This window comes from Tachypleus tridentatus, chromosome 11, assembly GCF_004210375.1.
Source record: "Tachypleus tridentatus isolate NWPU-2018 chromosome 11, ASM421037v1, whole genome shotgun sequence".
Lineage (NCBI taxonomy): Eukaryota > Metazoa > Arthropoda > Merostomata > Xiphosura > Limulidae > Tachypleus > Tachypleus tridentatus.
The window spans coordinates 85,746,954-85,763,754 of NC_134835.1; the positions used below are offsets into that span (position 1 = coordinate 85,746,954).

The window sequence follows — 16,801 nt, forward strand, 5'->3', positions numbered from 1 at the left end:
CTGTCTTGTTTTGTCTTTAGTACAATGGGTTAAAGAAGCATCAGAAGAAATACATTTATTTTGGGCAAGATTACAAGTTAAACAAATGTATAAATTTGAGCTTTATCCTCACTATATTACTCTAGAAAAACTAAAAACAGTTCTTTTGAATAAGCTTACAGTGAGATAAATATGTAAATTTTAATTCTTATTGTCAATGTTTTCTTTATTATGTATTAACTTTTCTCAAGTGGTTATAGTGTAGTGCAAGTAGATTTATATATATATATATATTATCATGTTCAATTAGGCTTAGAAATTATAATTTTTGTTTTCTTTTCATAGATACAAAGTAAAGGAAGAATTTGCTGAAGAGGTGCGTCTAATTTTTGACAATTGTGAAACTTTTAACGAAGATGAATCCCCTGTGGGAAGAGCTGGTCACAGTTTGAGGGCATATTTTGAAAGCCGATGGGCAGAACTTAATTCAACTTGAGTATGCCCATAGTCACAAATATTGTTTCTGATTGAATAGTTGCTTCCACCAGGTTGCGCTGCTTTCATTTTTTTCTTCTTCTTTTTTTTTTTTTTTTTTAATTTCTTGAGTGCAGAAGTGCCTGGAATTTGGGAGACAATTTTATGTAGTTCAGGTTACACCTGTTAAAGTTAGTGAATCTGTATGTCATTGTATTTTATGCAAGTTTGGTAAACAGACAGTCTATTTACTTAGTGTTGTTCTGTGTCTGTGTATACCTATGTACGTCCTGTTTTTAACGCACACACCAGGAAAATAGCTCGTCGAATCTACTTGTTCCAGTTCTTTTATGAATTGATTGTGCCACCTAGTGGTTGTATATGCATTTTGAAGCCATTATTGCTGGTGTGTAAAGATAAAATGCTGCTTGGCAGTGGAAATTACACATCTATACTCAGTCAGTACCTCGTTTCTCCCACTTCTCAAAAAAACAACAAAAAACTTATCACCTGCATTGCAGTCCGGAAGGCCAGGCAGTAATGTATTACTCTTGTTTCTGTAAGCAGGTTTTATAACCCAGGGTATTTAAATATTAACTAAATGTTGTGTTTGAGATACTTTTCTTTGCAGTGTGAAGACCTTACTAAGTGAGTCCTAGAACAAGCCCTTGTATATCAGAAATTCTTAGATTTCTGTTTTCAACATTTGCTGTAACATTAGGATAAACTTCTTATTCCTGTATTGTGTTGTAGAATATAAAGATTTGGGACCTATTTTTGTATGAAATTTGTCAAATGACCACTTACACAGTATAGGGACATCCACTGAATCACAAAGTTCCATTGAAATAGCTCTCAAGGGATGGATTAACATAATTGTGTTTTGGTTCTGAAATATATTTGTTGGAAACGTGTATAAAGTTTTCCCATTATAATGGATGGATGTGCCGGACCAAAGCAAGGACTATGTGGAAAGTTTGGGGGGGGGGTAACATAAGTGTAGTTTATTTCTCTCTTTATTTTATTGTATCAGCTAGATTGTAGAATCATGTTACTTATTCTGTATGGTGTGAAAAATTAAATGTATGTATAGAGCAGTGTAGGTACTTGGTGACTTATGTGAGGTATAGTGTCTAGCTTCCTGGGGCACTTGTTATTGTATTAAATTTTGCTTAAGTTATTTATTAGTATTATATTTCATATATATCATTCACTCATAATTATCTTAAGAAGATTTTCTCAAATTAAAGGATTTGAACAATACAAGAGATGTATACAACCATCATTGATTTTTTTCAAGACCAGTTTTAGGTGCAACAACACACCATGTAATTAAATATCCTTATTAATCCTCACAATGAGAGGGTTCATTCCCATTAATTAGGCTACTAGAACTTTCTTTTTGTACAATAATTTTTATATGTAATTAGATTATTTTGATGATGTTTTACATTTTATTACTTTCACTCTCCATCCTAAAGAACTAATTTTGTTGTAATTTATCACAATAAAATAATTATTTTTTTTCCTAGTAACCCTATTTGTTTCTGTTACCTGTTAATGTAATAAAAAATTATTCTGTATTACATTACTTTAAAGTGCTATTTAAATGAGTATCCTATTGCACTTGTTGTAGGTTATTTGGACTATAAATTATGCTGATTTATTACTCAGTAGCTTCACACTGTGCAAGAATGTTATTAGGTTCTGCAGTAATTTATAGAGTTCACTGGGTCCAATGATTAATACTGAACATATTCATTCTACATTGAAACTTTTTGTTTTTATGCTTAAAACCATGCTGGTCATTATTAGGTAAATTGTTAATGGTTTATTATACTTAGGTGAAAAACTGATGTCAGAACTTTGAAGAAAAAAAGAAATCACCTGAATAGTTTCTCATGAATAAATTAATATATTTCATGAGCTGTGATTTTGTCCCATTTATTAAAGGTAAAGCTGTGGGAGGAAAATGTTCTTCAGCCAGGTTTAAAAAAAGAAAAAGCATTGGATTGTAATTGATTTATTTTAATATCCAAATAGTAAAATTATAACTTCCAGTAATCTTTGATGAAAATCCTGTCAAATTATATTTTTATCTAGACTGTTCTCTTTCATTGTAATATTATTGGAATTAAAAACTGAACAGTTTTATTATTATTAAAGTTCAATGAAAATAAAATAATTTAACCAATATCACATGAAAGTTTATGTTGTTATTCTTGTATACATGCTACACTTGTTTTAGCAAAACATAAAAGTTGTACATTTGTTTTAAAAGAAAACATTTATGTAAAAATAGGTTTCTTTAAATTGCAAAAGATAATCATCTCAAAAGACACATAATTGTCACGTACAATACTAAACTTTTGTTTAATGCTATTATATGTTATTTTTTCAACCAATAAATTTAAATTGTTACAAAAAAAGAAACAGAAGTGAACTTTAGAGAATCACAAAAAAATTTAAATGAATAAAATACACAAAACTTTGGTTCACGAATTGTGATGAATTTTTTTTTATATATATATATATATAGGCACATTTGTAGGGTAATTTTAGCTTTGTAATACAGAAAGCAGAGGTCATGTATTATAACAAAAAAAAATCATTTTATATGTGTGAATTAGAAAGATTTTAAGAAACAATATTCTTTTGAGCAAGTCAACTTTGCTAGAGATAGTGATTTTGATTACTTAATATTGGTTTTGTGTGTAAAATGAGCCAGTATGTTATTTCAGCTGAAGTAAGCATGCTTCCTCTGTGTTCTTAAAGAAATCTGTTGTAAATTCAAAAATTTTCTCAAATAATTTTACAAATCTTATTAGCCAGCTAAATTTTGTAATTTCTCTAAAAGAGTTAATGAAAGTTATTCTCATAAAATTTAGTAAACAGACAGCTTAAATAAAATGTTTAAGTTTAGAGTTAATTTTCTGTGCGAGTTGAAAATATCATTTATCCTTTGTAAAAATTATTTGTTTGCATTTTTTGCTGACTACCAAAAGTGAAATTGTGTATAAGTTATAAAATAAATGTTTTTTCCAACTTTCCACACTTCTAGTTAATTTTAATGCAGTTTTAGAAATAATGTAATTTGGTTAAACTGATTTTTCAATTTTGATCATATTTTATTCAATAAAAAAATGAAAATTTATACATGTATTAAAGCTCAACTTATTGAATGTAAAACATTTTTCAACAGAATATGTTCTGCTATTTGTGTGTTCTTTAATATACCATGTACTGTACCTGAATAAACTGAGACATATGTGAATATTGAAAGAGAAGTTTAACTAACATAACTCTGAGAATTGCAAATGTGACAATAAAATTATTTCCCAATCTCTTCCTTTCCAGTTTGATTTCCATTATATTACATGTTGAAATGTGTAACACTGGTAACCAGAATAAAACATTGTTTTTAGAATACTGTTGAAAATTTTGTTTCGAAATAACATGTAAACAGATTTTAAGGAGAAAAAAAAACTAAAAATTAAAAATTTTGTTTTCCTTATTTTAATTTTTCTTTCACCGTAAGTATATAGAAAACACCCAGATACTAAATAGAGAAACAAATATAAACAAACACAAAATCAAAGAAGCCTTACTTATACAACAACCCAAACCAAAATTAAACCAATTTAAAAAAATACCTTTATACTAATTAATAATAAAACATCTAACTGCAACGCCCCATACAATCCCGTACCCGTTTACACTCTTGTCCCTAAGACATGCACCCAACAACACGTTGTCAGTTTCAAACTCTTTGTTAACCTGAAGGTGACCTATGGCGGTCGAAACGTTGTTCTGTATTTTATTTTAATTAAAGTTTTAACACCCATAACAACACTATTAAAATACATTTTAACTAATTCCTTATTTTTTCACTACAAGGAAGCAGTTTAAGATGCATCAAAAATGTGAGCTGTATATGAATTTGAGGAGCTGAAAAGTAGTGTTCGTGTAATTAATAAACTGTTAGCACTAAACTTGTAAGGCACAACTAAATAGAAATTAGTCAAGCAGAACCCTGTGAAGTATGCGAACTGGGAAAACCACAAACAACAAAGATAGGCATTGTAGGAGTGATGAGCACATGTAAACCCCGTATAAACATTACTTAATCTTATTACTTTGCTTATAAAGGTTGTTTCTTGAAAGAGAGTAATAATTAGAACAAGGCGGTTATGAACTCCTTAAAACTAAACACTAGGTTAATCTCTTAATCAATTAGAACTCGCCAACCTTGCACTTTTGCTACGATATATCAAATTCTGGATACTTATGGCAGTCTGTTTCTCGGATAAGCCAGTGGTATTACATTCTCTTGAGTGCTGAAACCTTCATTAGAAGCTGCACAGGAAGTTATGTTTGACCAAGGAGTGAAACATCCTATGATTTCAGCAACCATGACGAAATATCAGGGCCAACAATCGATGAAGAGGTGTGAGCCAGAAGGAATTTGTTGCTGGCGAGTTCTCTCCCTTATGATCTTGTGGATTAGGTGCCAAGCCAACAGCGTTAATTGTTTTAGTAGTTTGGCCTATACTTAGTCATGGAGGTTTGTCATGAAGACATATATCACAGAACTTAATTCATAAAAAGAACACGAGTCTGAAGTTATTATGAATATTCAGACACTATGACCACGTTGAGATTCACTTGTGAATAACAAGTATGCAAAAAAAGTTAAGGTTTATTAATATATGTATATTTGTCTGTGTTCAACTTCTACGTAAGCTATTTTATATGTTATTGCATGTATATGTAAAGTTTATATAAATAACTTCAATTGATTATATCTTGACCTTAGGTCAAGTTTAAAAACATATTTAGCATCTGGCGTTTTCGGAAAAAGAAAGAAGGTACGTTCTCTCTTCTTCTTTTTTAATTATTTCTTTGAAAGAAATTTTCATGGTTGTTGCTTGTTTTCAAAGGGTCTATGCCAAACGGAAATGTTCTTCGTATCGTTTTTTCATCATAATACAGAATTTCTGAAAATACAGAAAAAGATAAAAATGAATCAACGGTATACGTCTCATTTTTTATTTAGAAGTCTTCTTCGATAAATTTTAAAAAGAGGGGATGGCGTCTGCGTAAAAGAAAGTGGTCGGGGCATCGAAAATGCATTTTTTTAACTTGGTCTAATACAGTTTTTGAGGACTAGTTTTATCATAACGTATCATAAAACAAAATGGTGGCCATGAAAATCGCCCATTTTAGATTATCTTTTCAATGTGAGGCCCGGCATGGCCATTTGGGTTAAGGCGTTCGACTCGTAATCCGAGGGTCGGGGGTTTGAATCCCCGTCGCCCCAAACATACTCGCCCTTTCAGCCGTGGGAGCGTTACAATATGACGGTCAATCCCGCTATTCGTTAATAAAAGAGTAGCCGAAGAGTTGGTGTTGGGTGGTGATAACGAGCTGCCTTTTGTCTTCCACTGCTAAGTTAGGGATAGCTAGCACAGATAGCCCTCGTGTACCTTTGCGCGAAATTCAAAAACAAAACAAACTTTATAATGTTCGAATATTAAAAATAACTATTTCACAGTATTGGCTGAAGAATACTAAAACTTCTCGTGTTTATAAAGGCACCTAAATTTTTATGTATGTTTCGTATGGAGCTTATCAAAATGTCAGTATTTGAACGAATTTTCATCTACGTGACTTTTCCAGACAAGCGCAAAAAAAAAGAAAACAAACATTATCTTTCACAAAACTCCTACATCTAAAGTCCCAAATATTCCTTTCTTGTACCAAATAAGATACTAGTATATACAGTGTTTCAAAATTATGTATACACACTTTAGAAAATTATATCTAGTGCACAATTTTCATATTTTGTAAATAATTTTTTACACATATCTATGGAAAGAATGGAGAACACACAGTTGAGTTTCGATGAAAGGCGATTCTAAAATGGTATTGGAAATTTGAAAATACACTACTGGCCAAAATCTTAAGGCCAATGAACCTAAAAAAATATATACATTTTGCGTTGTTAGACTCAACCATTTATTTGAATAGAGCTTCTAAAGATGAAAATAAGAAAAGGGAAAATAAAAATTAGTCTAAATACCAGCTGGTCAGAAGTCGAAGACCATGCTAAACACGTAACGAAATTTAGTCATTTGTGTTTAAGCATTAACGTTGTCAACATCTCTCACTGACATTTCCTGTTACATTGGGTAAAAACATGACAAAGGCTAAAACGTTGACAGAGTTTGAACGTGGCATAATTGTCGACCTGCAAAAGCAAGGTCTCTCAACATGCCATCACTGGTGAGATTGGGCATAATAAAACTGCTATTGCAAATTTCTTAAAAGACCCTGAGGGATACAAAACGAGAATTTCAAGTGCTTGACCCAAGAAAATTTCGTCGGCGTTGAGCAGGAGGATTCGATGGGTTGTCCGGCAAGACACCAGCCGATCGACGAACCAGATTAAGAACCTTACGGACGCAGAATGCAGCTCAAGAACAATAAGACGGCACCTACGAGAGAAAGGCTTTAAAAACCGTAAACGTCTTCAAAGGCAACGCCTCCTTCCACACCACGAAACAGCTTGGTTAAACTTTGCTGAGAACCACCAAACATGGAACGTAGAAAAGTGGAAGAAGGTTTTGTCCTCTGATGAGAAAAAAACTTAACCTGGATGGTCCAGATGGCTTTCAACATTACTCGCACGATAAGGATATCCCACCAGAGACATTTTCTACACGACACAGTGAAGGAGGTTCCATCATGATCTGGGGTGCTTTCTCCTTCTGTGGAACAATGGAGCTTCAGGTTACACAGGGGTGTCAAACAGCAGCTGGCTACAATGGCATGTTGGAGAGAGCATCCTTATTCATTGAAGGTCCTCATCGCTTGTGTAGAAATGACTGGATCTTTCAACAGGACAATGCTGCTATCCACAATGCCCGCAGGATAAATAACTTTTTCATGGCGAATAACGTGATTATTTAGGACCATCCAGCATGTTCGCCCATTGAAAATGTTTGGGGGTGAATAGCAAGGAAAGTTTGTAGAAATGTACGTCAATTTCAAACAGTGCATGATCTTTGTGAAGCCATCTTCACCACTTAGAATAACATTCCAGCCAGCCTTCTGCAGACACTTATATCGACCATGCCAAAGCGAATGTTTGAAGTTATTCGCAATGACGGTTGTGCAACTCACTACTGAGACCTTTTGTTTGGCATTTCCTACCCTGTTTAGGACTTATTTTTGTTATGGTCTTAAACTTTCAACCAGCTTGTATTTAGACTAATTTCATAGTGTTCACATTTTCCCTATTAAATGCTAAAAATGTTTTTTTTTTTTTATTTTCCCTTTTCTTATTTTAATCTTTTGAAGCTCTACTCAAATAAGTGGTTGAGTCTAACAACGCAAAATGCATATTTTTTTCTTTATATTCATTGGCCTTAAGATTTTGGCCAGCAGTATATCTTTGAAGTTCAGCATACATGGGAAGGACAATATGGAACAAAAGCACCAACATGTCTAACAATTACTCGTCTGAGTGATAAATTTGGGGAACATGGAGCCAATGTAGGAGGAAAAGAACATCAACAAGTAGCAAAAACATTGAAGATGTTAGGAATCCAAAGATGGTGTTTATGATAGCTACAATTGATTTATCCAAGTTTCTTAGAATAATAAAGGACTTGAAGTTGAAACCATTTATACTTCAGTTACTGCATGCAATCCAAGAAGATAATCCAGATCAACAAACACAATTTTGTGAGCAGCACATTTGAAGAAATGATGGAACCAGTGCTTTTCATGATACAATTGTATGGTTAGACGAAGCCACATTTAAATTTAATGGTCATGTGAATTGTCATAACTGCTTTTCCTGGGTAACTGGAAATCCTCACTTCACATTACAGACAGTTGTCAATATACCAGGGATCACTGTGTGGATGGGACTCTCCTCTCGTGGAATAATCAGACCTGTTAATGGAGTAAGTTACACTTTAATATGTTAAGAGATTATGCAGTACCAAATATCAAACATATTTTTTGATACATTGGTGTATTACCAACAAGTGGTGCACCCCCACATTATCGTACAGCTGTGTGGGAGTATCTGGACAATGAATTTCCTGAACCATGGATAGGTTGTAGAGAGAGTGCTTTTGAATATCATCCAGAGTCTTCATATATCACTCCTTTAGATTTCTTTCCATAGGGATACTTGAAAGATCAAGTTTAGAGTAAGAAACTGCAAACATTACAGGAACTGTGGATGACAAAACAGCAGGAAGCACATTAAATTTCACCTGACTTGTGCTCTGTAGTATGTAGAACTGTTGAAGAGAGATGTCGCTTATGTATCAGTGTTTGTAGCAGACATTTTGAGCACCTAAGTTCAGTTTATTGTAAAATAACTATGTTTTTAAGCTTTAAAATAAAAAGGTTTATGAAAATTGTACATATGGTTCACGAGATATAAATTTATAGTGTGTATACATAATTTTGAAACACCCTGTATATGTATTTATATATACAAGTGAAAAGGGATTCATTCAAAATAGTGAGGAAATGGGCGTTCCAACTGAAATCAAAAGTTAAGGAACGTCATTCCCACACCAATGAATGGGCACATGATTACATTTGGGCTTTGCCCATGGAAAAGGAAGTCCAACATATAGTGGTTATTAGTATGACTGTGTTTCTCAACTTATTTTAAAACTTTTGTTTTCAAATAATTATGTTAATTTAATCCTGACTACCTGTGACTGTATACAATTATAAAAAATTAGTTTTCTTGTGAAATAAGCTTTTATTTTTTTTAAATTAATTTTCATGAAAACATCAGCAGATTTGTAATATTTTACCCAATCATAAATGTGTAACTTCTTATAAGAAGGAACTGCAAAGAGTTCCTGTTTTTAAAAGTTTAGTTTAAATGAATCATTTCCTAGATATCAGATTACATTTTTATAGGAATTAATCACTAAGAATTTTAAGTGAGAGAATGGGCTATACTTGGGTGTGAGAATTAAGAAACAATGAAAATGACCAGGAAGTTCTTACATGTACATTTAAAGAAGAGAAATCAACTTCAATAATTTTATTTTCACATTCTAAATAATTAGTGAGTTGGAGCTTTCAAAACAGCTCCATCATCATGAAGGAAAAAATATATTTTGCTAACAAAATATTCACCTATTTTGAAGAACCTTTCAATTTGATCAATAAAAAATTTCATACATTCAATTCTTTATATATATATTTCTTTGGTAATGTTATGATTTTAGTTCATAATTTTTTTATGATCAGTTTAATTAATGATAGTTCAAAGTTTATAGTTTGATAATTTCTAATACAGAAACCAGTAATAAAAGTTTTAAAAACTAAGAATAGAGTCTTTATATTGAACATGACTTCAATATAATTAATATTCTTCTAATCAAAGCAAGGTTGCACATATATCAAAACTAAAACCAGTACTGAAATGAACTCAAACATTCGACAGAATATTTCTGTTGTGTAATTAATTAACTACAAAGTTCAAATTCAACATAAGGTATTTATTTTATATTCTGAATGAAGTTCTGTACTGATATAAAAAGACTTTAAAGTAAAGCAGGATTAACTTACAAACAAAACCTTGTACTACACAACCAAGCAGTTTTTTAACACAAGCAATGTAAATTTAGAAATTTTGGTTTATCCCAAATTATATTTCAATATTCAGAATGTCAGAACAAAACTAAAATAACAGACAAATACATTCAGATAATCTAAACTTGAAATTCACAACAAAAATAATTTTGCAGAGGACTAATTTTATAACAAAGCAACATTATAACAGATGAAAAAATAATGCATAATAATATATATATCATGCTTTAATATAGATTGAGAAAATATGCTAATGTTAAGTATAAAGAGCTTTGACAACAGTATTTTGATACAAGTCATTCTTGTTCACTAGTTGTGAGAAACATCATGTTAATAAAGAGTACAGATCAAAGTGTAACAATAATAACCATTTCATTGTTTTCATTTCTAGTTTTCCTTTAAAATACTAGATACAAGAATGCTAAGTATAAATAAAAACTATTTTCAATTATATGAAAAATTTGTAAAGTAAATCTCATATTAATCCTATGAAACAATATCTACCTGAAGTACTGCATATTAAGATTATAGTAATAAAAGAATAAAAATTTCAGAAGATAATTCATAAACCTAAAACAAATAGTGCTATTTCTTTCTGAGATTGAAATTAATGAGAATGAGATTATTAGGTCTTTTCTTTACACCGTAAATCAAATCTTAATTGGATGAACAAATTTTAGAACAAAACAGTTAATTATTAAAAAATAAAGCAATTACTATGAAATTAAATTAAACAATATTTAAACTTATCCTATTTATTTAAAATAGTACTTTATTACAACATCAGTCTAGCAAACTTCTGATTTCTATGTAAAGTTTAGAGATTTCTGGTTCATTAGCACTTGTATATCCATACAATTTCATTTGCGTATTCCACTGAATGAAAACGAATATGAAATAAAAGAGAGAAAAAAAATTGCATTTTCTAGATGTCACCAGTCTATTTAAGAATTAAAATATAAAGAATATATGCTGCACTTTCAATTAGGAGATGAATGTGCTTTTTCTGAAAATCTTAAAATATAGACAAATGCACTTACCTAATTATTATTTTTCATCTTCAAATTTAGAATCAGATTAAAATAATATTAAAGATTTACATAGGTGCAACTAAATTTTGTCCTGTTTCATAGGTTGCCAGTTAAATTGTCCTTCCAATTATTCACTGGCTTTGATCTACCTACTGTCTTTCAATAAAGTGCATTTTTCAACTGCTCTAAATATTAGAAAATATTTATTTTCACCTATAAAACTGTTCACAAAAATTATAATCTCTCATTTAATGAATCAACAAATTTTGACAATACTATCACCTTTAATTAAATTTCTGTAGTTAGGCAAATATTTGAGATTCCTCTAATGTTTGCTTCATATGATGCTCTCACTTTATAAAGGCTATATCAAGGTGTTCAGGAATTGGACTGAGCAATTGAAAGTATTCTATTCTCCATGCATGAAGACCTACACAGTAAATGAAGTTAGGCTTTAAATTTCTGTAGTAAGCTACTGCTCACTGCACTGAATTTTTTGCAGTCTTGTTTACTAATTATGAAAAACTTACTATTGTCTATTAATCTTTAACCTACTCCCTTATAAAGAAAGACTTTTCCTACCATATCCACAAAGTCTAGGTGTGGCATGCTTGCAGACTGGAGTGCTAGTACCACTTAGTATTCTGGTTCACTCCAAATTGCTACTTTCAGAAAAGTAATTTTATCAGAAAAAAAACCAAAAACATTCCTTGATGTTAGTTATTTTTTAGAGTATTCAGAAAAAAAAGTAGCCTGTTTCCTTAAGGCTGAAACATTTTGTTTTTTTCATGGCTCCTTTTTTGGATGGATTGATATAATAAATTTCAAATAATCATGTGAAATTATCTGGCTACTTTTCTCACTCCTACTCCTAAGCACCTAGATATAGCACTCATAAAATATTAAATTTTGAGATTTTAAAGTAATTTCTAAAACAACAATGATCAAAACATATCATTCGTAACAATAACAGTTTGATATATTTCACTTATGCCCCCCCTTCATATCTAATAATTTGAGTCAACATTTTGTTAGTAACAAGTATATAAACCACAGGCGAAGATGGCTTTCAGAGCACTAGATTGTATAGGTTAAGAAAATTGACTGTTAAAGATTTATTAGTTTACAAGTTCAACATAATTTGCTGGAAGCATGCCAGTTTGTCCTGTACGCTGCACTGTGCCTGTCATCCATCCCTCATCAATGGGAGTACAGTTGATAATTAAGTCACCATCCATGAATGTAACCTCATCGACATCTGAGGCAGTGTAATCATACATGGCTCGAAAAACTCGCTTAAAAGAAAAAAAAAGGTAGATCTCTCACAAACTACCAACCAAATTTAATAATTCAACTTATTGCAGTTAGTATAAAGTTTTCTTGGGTAAAAGTAAAATTTAACAGGTTAATTCTAAATATATTGCTTGACTTACATGAAAGACTGACTTAGCCTATCCAAATTTTTATCCTTAAGAACAGCAATTTTGCCAATTTTTCTTTTTAAGCTCCTATTAAATATAAATAGCCTACAATCATACTTACATTATTTGCTGGTGTCAAGTTTAAAACTTGTAAATACAGAGCAAAGATAAGAATGCTTTAATGTACTGTAACAACACATTCATAATTTACAGTCATATTTTTAATGTTTTACTCACAAACAGGATAAGATATAAATATTTGAAATTATATGGTTTACAGAGTAAATTAATATTGCCAATTCCATACTATCAAATCATTTTAAGGCTTGCTCGTATTGCAATCCATATGAAAACATAAGGCTGACAAAAAGAGTCTAGACGTAATGTAATCTCTCTTCACAAAAGTTAAGAGAGTTAACTTTTTTAATGGAAAATTATAAAAATTGGCCAATCAGAAGAGATCTTCCCCCATCTCCAAAATGGCTACAGCTTCAATGTTTAAAACTGTGTGAAACTTTTTCTTATTCAGCTCATAAATTTATGAAAAATTACAAACAACTTGCATCATAACAAAGTTGATAAAGAATTTTGTGGATTTATAGTTTATTTCTAATTCTTATGCACATCTGAATACATCTCTAACTCAAATACTTCTTTCATTTTTTTGTTATCTCTTCCTGATTATTTCCATAAGTAAAACAAATTTAATGGATACAATAAGTAAATGTTATTATTGGGAGCCATATTTTGTTGACATCATCCTCATCAAATGCTTGGGTAATCTGAACTGCAGATCATTCCATCAAACATTGATATGTCAGTGTTACATTTCTTATGCCCTGCAGTGTGAGCTAACCTTTACAGCTGAGTAATAATGTGAGCTTACTTAAATACTAACAATGGTGGTCAATGCTTCATAAACCATATGGTGCTATGGCAATACATGGTCCAGATTTCATATTGTCCTATGAATGGGAATTATTGATCCATCAGCAAAGATAAACTATTTGCAAGTGCTACAGTTTGAGACTACAAAATCTGTTTAATTTATTTTGTGTAAAAATAAGTTCTCAGAAATAAATCATTACAGTTTGGAAATGTGAAATTGTCAACATTACTTTGCAACAATGACAATCAGACATTTCCAAATTTTTAAGTAACCTTTACATATTAGTTGTGCTAATTATATTCTCACACTAGTTTCATAATGACAACACCATTATTGCAACAAATTTATGCCAATAATTTTTTATTGTTAAATTTGAAAAAAAACAACAACATCTGTTTTGGTTAGAAATGATGGTTAATATTTTTATTTATTTGGCACATTATTTCATGAAAAAACAAAGTTGTACACCTATTTGAATACTGTTTATAGTCTTAGTTATTCACAGAAAACAAAAAAAATTATATATTGTATACCATGTCATACATAATATTTTTGTTTCTAGATTGCTTCACTGCAATGAAAAGTACTGTTCAAAATGGAATAGTCTGAGCTTAAACCAAAATCACTCCACATAAGTGATGCAGTGTGCACTACAAAACAAATTACTTACCCCATGTGACTGTTGTGAAGGAGAAACACCTAAGTAAAAGAAATAAAATTATATAATCAATATTCAATGAAAAAATACAATTAAAATAAAAAGGTTTTATCATAAAATGATCTATATGTTGATTGGAAATAAATATTAATTTTAATTTCTTTGTATTATAGAACGTCTGCTTAAACCCACAACTGAAACAATTTTTGAATTGATCAACAAGAGCATGCACACACACAAACACGCACATATAAAGGCGTAAAAAGATATACAGGACATTCCATGCAGTCAGTTTACATTCTTTGAATACCTTTTAAATGTCAGTCATATTGGCCAGTTCAAGTAGTTTTATAAAACTGAAAAGTAATCTTTTTTTCATTATTTAATCAATAAACAGCATTTCAAATAAATTAAATGAAGTTATTGAAAAACTCACTGAAGTCTTTTTTTTTTAAACTACAAATCACTAAACAATTTATTTTATGCCATCAAAACCTTACTATAAAGACAGAAATTAATCGTAGTTAGTGGACTAAAAGAACAGAACATTACTAACCACCATAAAAGTGGGTTGTGGTATGGGTTGTGTCCGGTCGAAAACCTGAAGCTATGGAACCATAATTTTCATGTATAGGATCATAGTCAGCAATTGACCCAATCTTCCGTGAAGGAGCGCTTTGTACTATGATAGTAATGAAAAAATCTATAATGTCGCATGTTACGTGTTGATCTTCCAGTATTTGTCACGTAGAAAAAAAAAGGAACAGTGTTTAGTGATCAACTATTTCTTTATTATTCATAGTATCTGTAATCCATAATTAGATTATAATCTTATTTGGCCCATCTCTTTAATACACAGAAAATTTGATCCCCAAATTATTTAAATCTCTGTTAAACCACTACTTCGAAATAGGCTAAAGCAAAAATAATCTCCTGCTGAGTTTTTATTCAAATTTCTTTCTTGGAACAATGCAACAAGTGAAACTCAAATGTTTTACAAATTAATACACAGAATGGAAATGAGTTACCAGAGAACAAATAAAAATCTGACGTTAGTGTTTAAACATTTTCTTCAGTTAATAAAAATTCTGTTGTAGATGTCATAAAAATGACATAGCACACAATTTTAAAATACAACATATGTCAGCACTATGTGTTAAATACAAGTATATGTAATGGGCACAGATAACATTTTGTAATTAAGTACTTTAAGTCTGTATTGTTAGTCCTAAGATAAATCCATAACATACATAACAAACAATACCAAGTCAAAACTTTAGAAAAAAAAAAGAAAAAATTTAAGTAGCTTTAGATTAAACTTTAAGAATAGAACAAACATGTTTTCCTATGCAGTTTTAGTAATAAATTATTTAGATAAAAGAAAAACAAACCATACATTTGAAAATAAGCTAAATGTTAGATATTGCTTTGATGACACAACATTCAAATAACTAAACAGCTTTATGTTTAGTGTCGTTAAAAAACAAGTTCACTTATTATAATTTAAAACATAAATATGATCTTTAACTGATTCATGATTCAGAAAGTAGTAATCTTACATAATACCATATACTGACAGTAAACATGTTCACAACACATGTAAATTATTATTGCATTATATAATCTAGCAAAGTCAGTGATAAGGCAAAATAAAAGTTGCTTAAGTTGTTCCTTTGATAAATCTTCTTTTGGTATGTAAATAATATTTGATAAATTAATTTAGAGTTCGCTGTCTCACTCTTCTCTCTTTATGTTTATTTAAAACTAAATAGTACATATTTAACAGCAAAGGCAAAAGAAACTGTATGTGAGGGAATGTGCAAAAAGGCACATTTGGTTTACAGTTTCTTAAGGTATTTGAATACCTGGACCTTCTTCTGAAGTGTAGATAACTGTTGACTGGAGTTTGGAAGAATATGGAGAATCCTGAACTTCTCGCTTTGTGGAGGTTTCATAGGCCACACCACGTGAAGAACGTGGATGGCTTCTCTCTGGGGGAAAGGCACTTGAGGCTACATATCAAACATACACACACATACAGACATGAAACACACAAAAGAGCAAATATGTTCAAAAAACTGTTGCAATAACAGATTAAAAAATCAAGTGCTATAGAAAAGGTTAAACAACAACTCAAAAAATAATCTTCAGTAACTGAGACATGCAATACATGAAAAACGCTTAACTTTTAAAGACAGAACCACAATTATATCATTAGTCTGAGGTTTTAATATTGTTCATTCAAATATTGCACATTACAGATCTCAATTCTACAGCAATTGCAACTTTGAGAAAGAGAAAAGGGAGATTTCTAGTTGTATTTATGTTTTAATATTGGACACTACCAAATAAATTTCTTCCATTTATCTCAGAGATGTTCTTCCTTCAATGTAAAATACTGTCTTCTCACAAACTTCATGGTTATCTGGTTTTCCTTCTCATCTTTATTGTATAAAAATTACTTTCCTGCTGCTCTACTACCTTATTCCCACCAAAAGTATGTTTTTACTGTTTAAGTTTAAAATATAAAAGAACATCAAAATTCTAAGCATGACAACAGATATGCAAGTCATTAGGACTGTGATCTGCAACAGTACTTTACCACATACAACTCAACAAAATTATTAATATTCCTAAAGTTCACACATTCCTTAGTATTATTTGCCCAGTTGGAATATATATTTTTAAAAAAACAACTTTAAAAAGTATG

The 16,801-nt window shown here is 30.7% G+C and overlaps 2 protein-coding genes across 33 annotated transcripts in view; one reads left to right on the forward strand and one right to left on the reverse strand.

Moving 5' to 3' along the window:
* The window catches only part of LOC143232664 (bromodomain adjacent to zinc finger domain protein 2B-like), a 186,296-nt gene extending 182,416 nt beyond the window's left edge, over nt 1-3,880 (forward strand). For 26 of the 27 annotated variants that reach the window (XM_076468345.1, XM_076468356.1, XM_076468333.1 and 23 more), the window contains one exon: nt 325-3,880. In XM_076468345.1, the coding sequence (XP_076324460.1) occupies nt 325-475 (151 nt within the window). In that variant the 3' untranslated portion in view covers nt 476-3,880. The remainder of the gene's footprint in view (nt 1-324) is intronic. The other variant, XM_076468332.1, reaches the window with a different exon arrangement.
* A 5,626-nt stretch (nt 3,881-9,506) lies between these two features.
* Nucleotides 9,507-16,801, reverse strand: part of Lasp (LIM and SH3 domain protein Lasp) — a 34,995-nt gene continuing 27,700 nt past the window's right edge. For 2 of the 6 annotated variants that reach the window (XM_076468360.1, XM_076468361.1), the window contains exons 5-8: nt 15,957-16,103; nt 14,648-14,773; nt 14,104-14,132; nt 9,507-12,418 (exon numbers count right to left, since the gene is read on the reverse strand). In XM_076468360.1, coding sequence (XP_076324475.1) covers nt 12,242-12,418; nt 14,104-14,132; nt 14,648-14,773; nt 15,957-16,103 — 479 coding nt within the window. In that variant the 3' untranslated portion in view covers nt 9,507-12,241. Of the gene's footprint in view, nt 12,419-13,430; nt 13,510-14,103; nt 14,133-14,647; nt 14,774-15,956; nt 16,104-16,801 lie in introns of all 6 variants that reach the window. The other 4 variants (XM_076468363.1, XM_076468364.1, XM_076468366.1 and 1 more) reach the window with 4 other exon arrangements.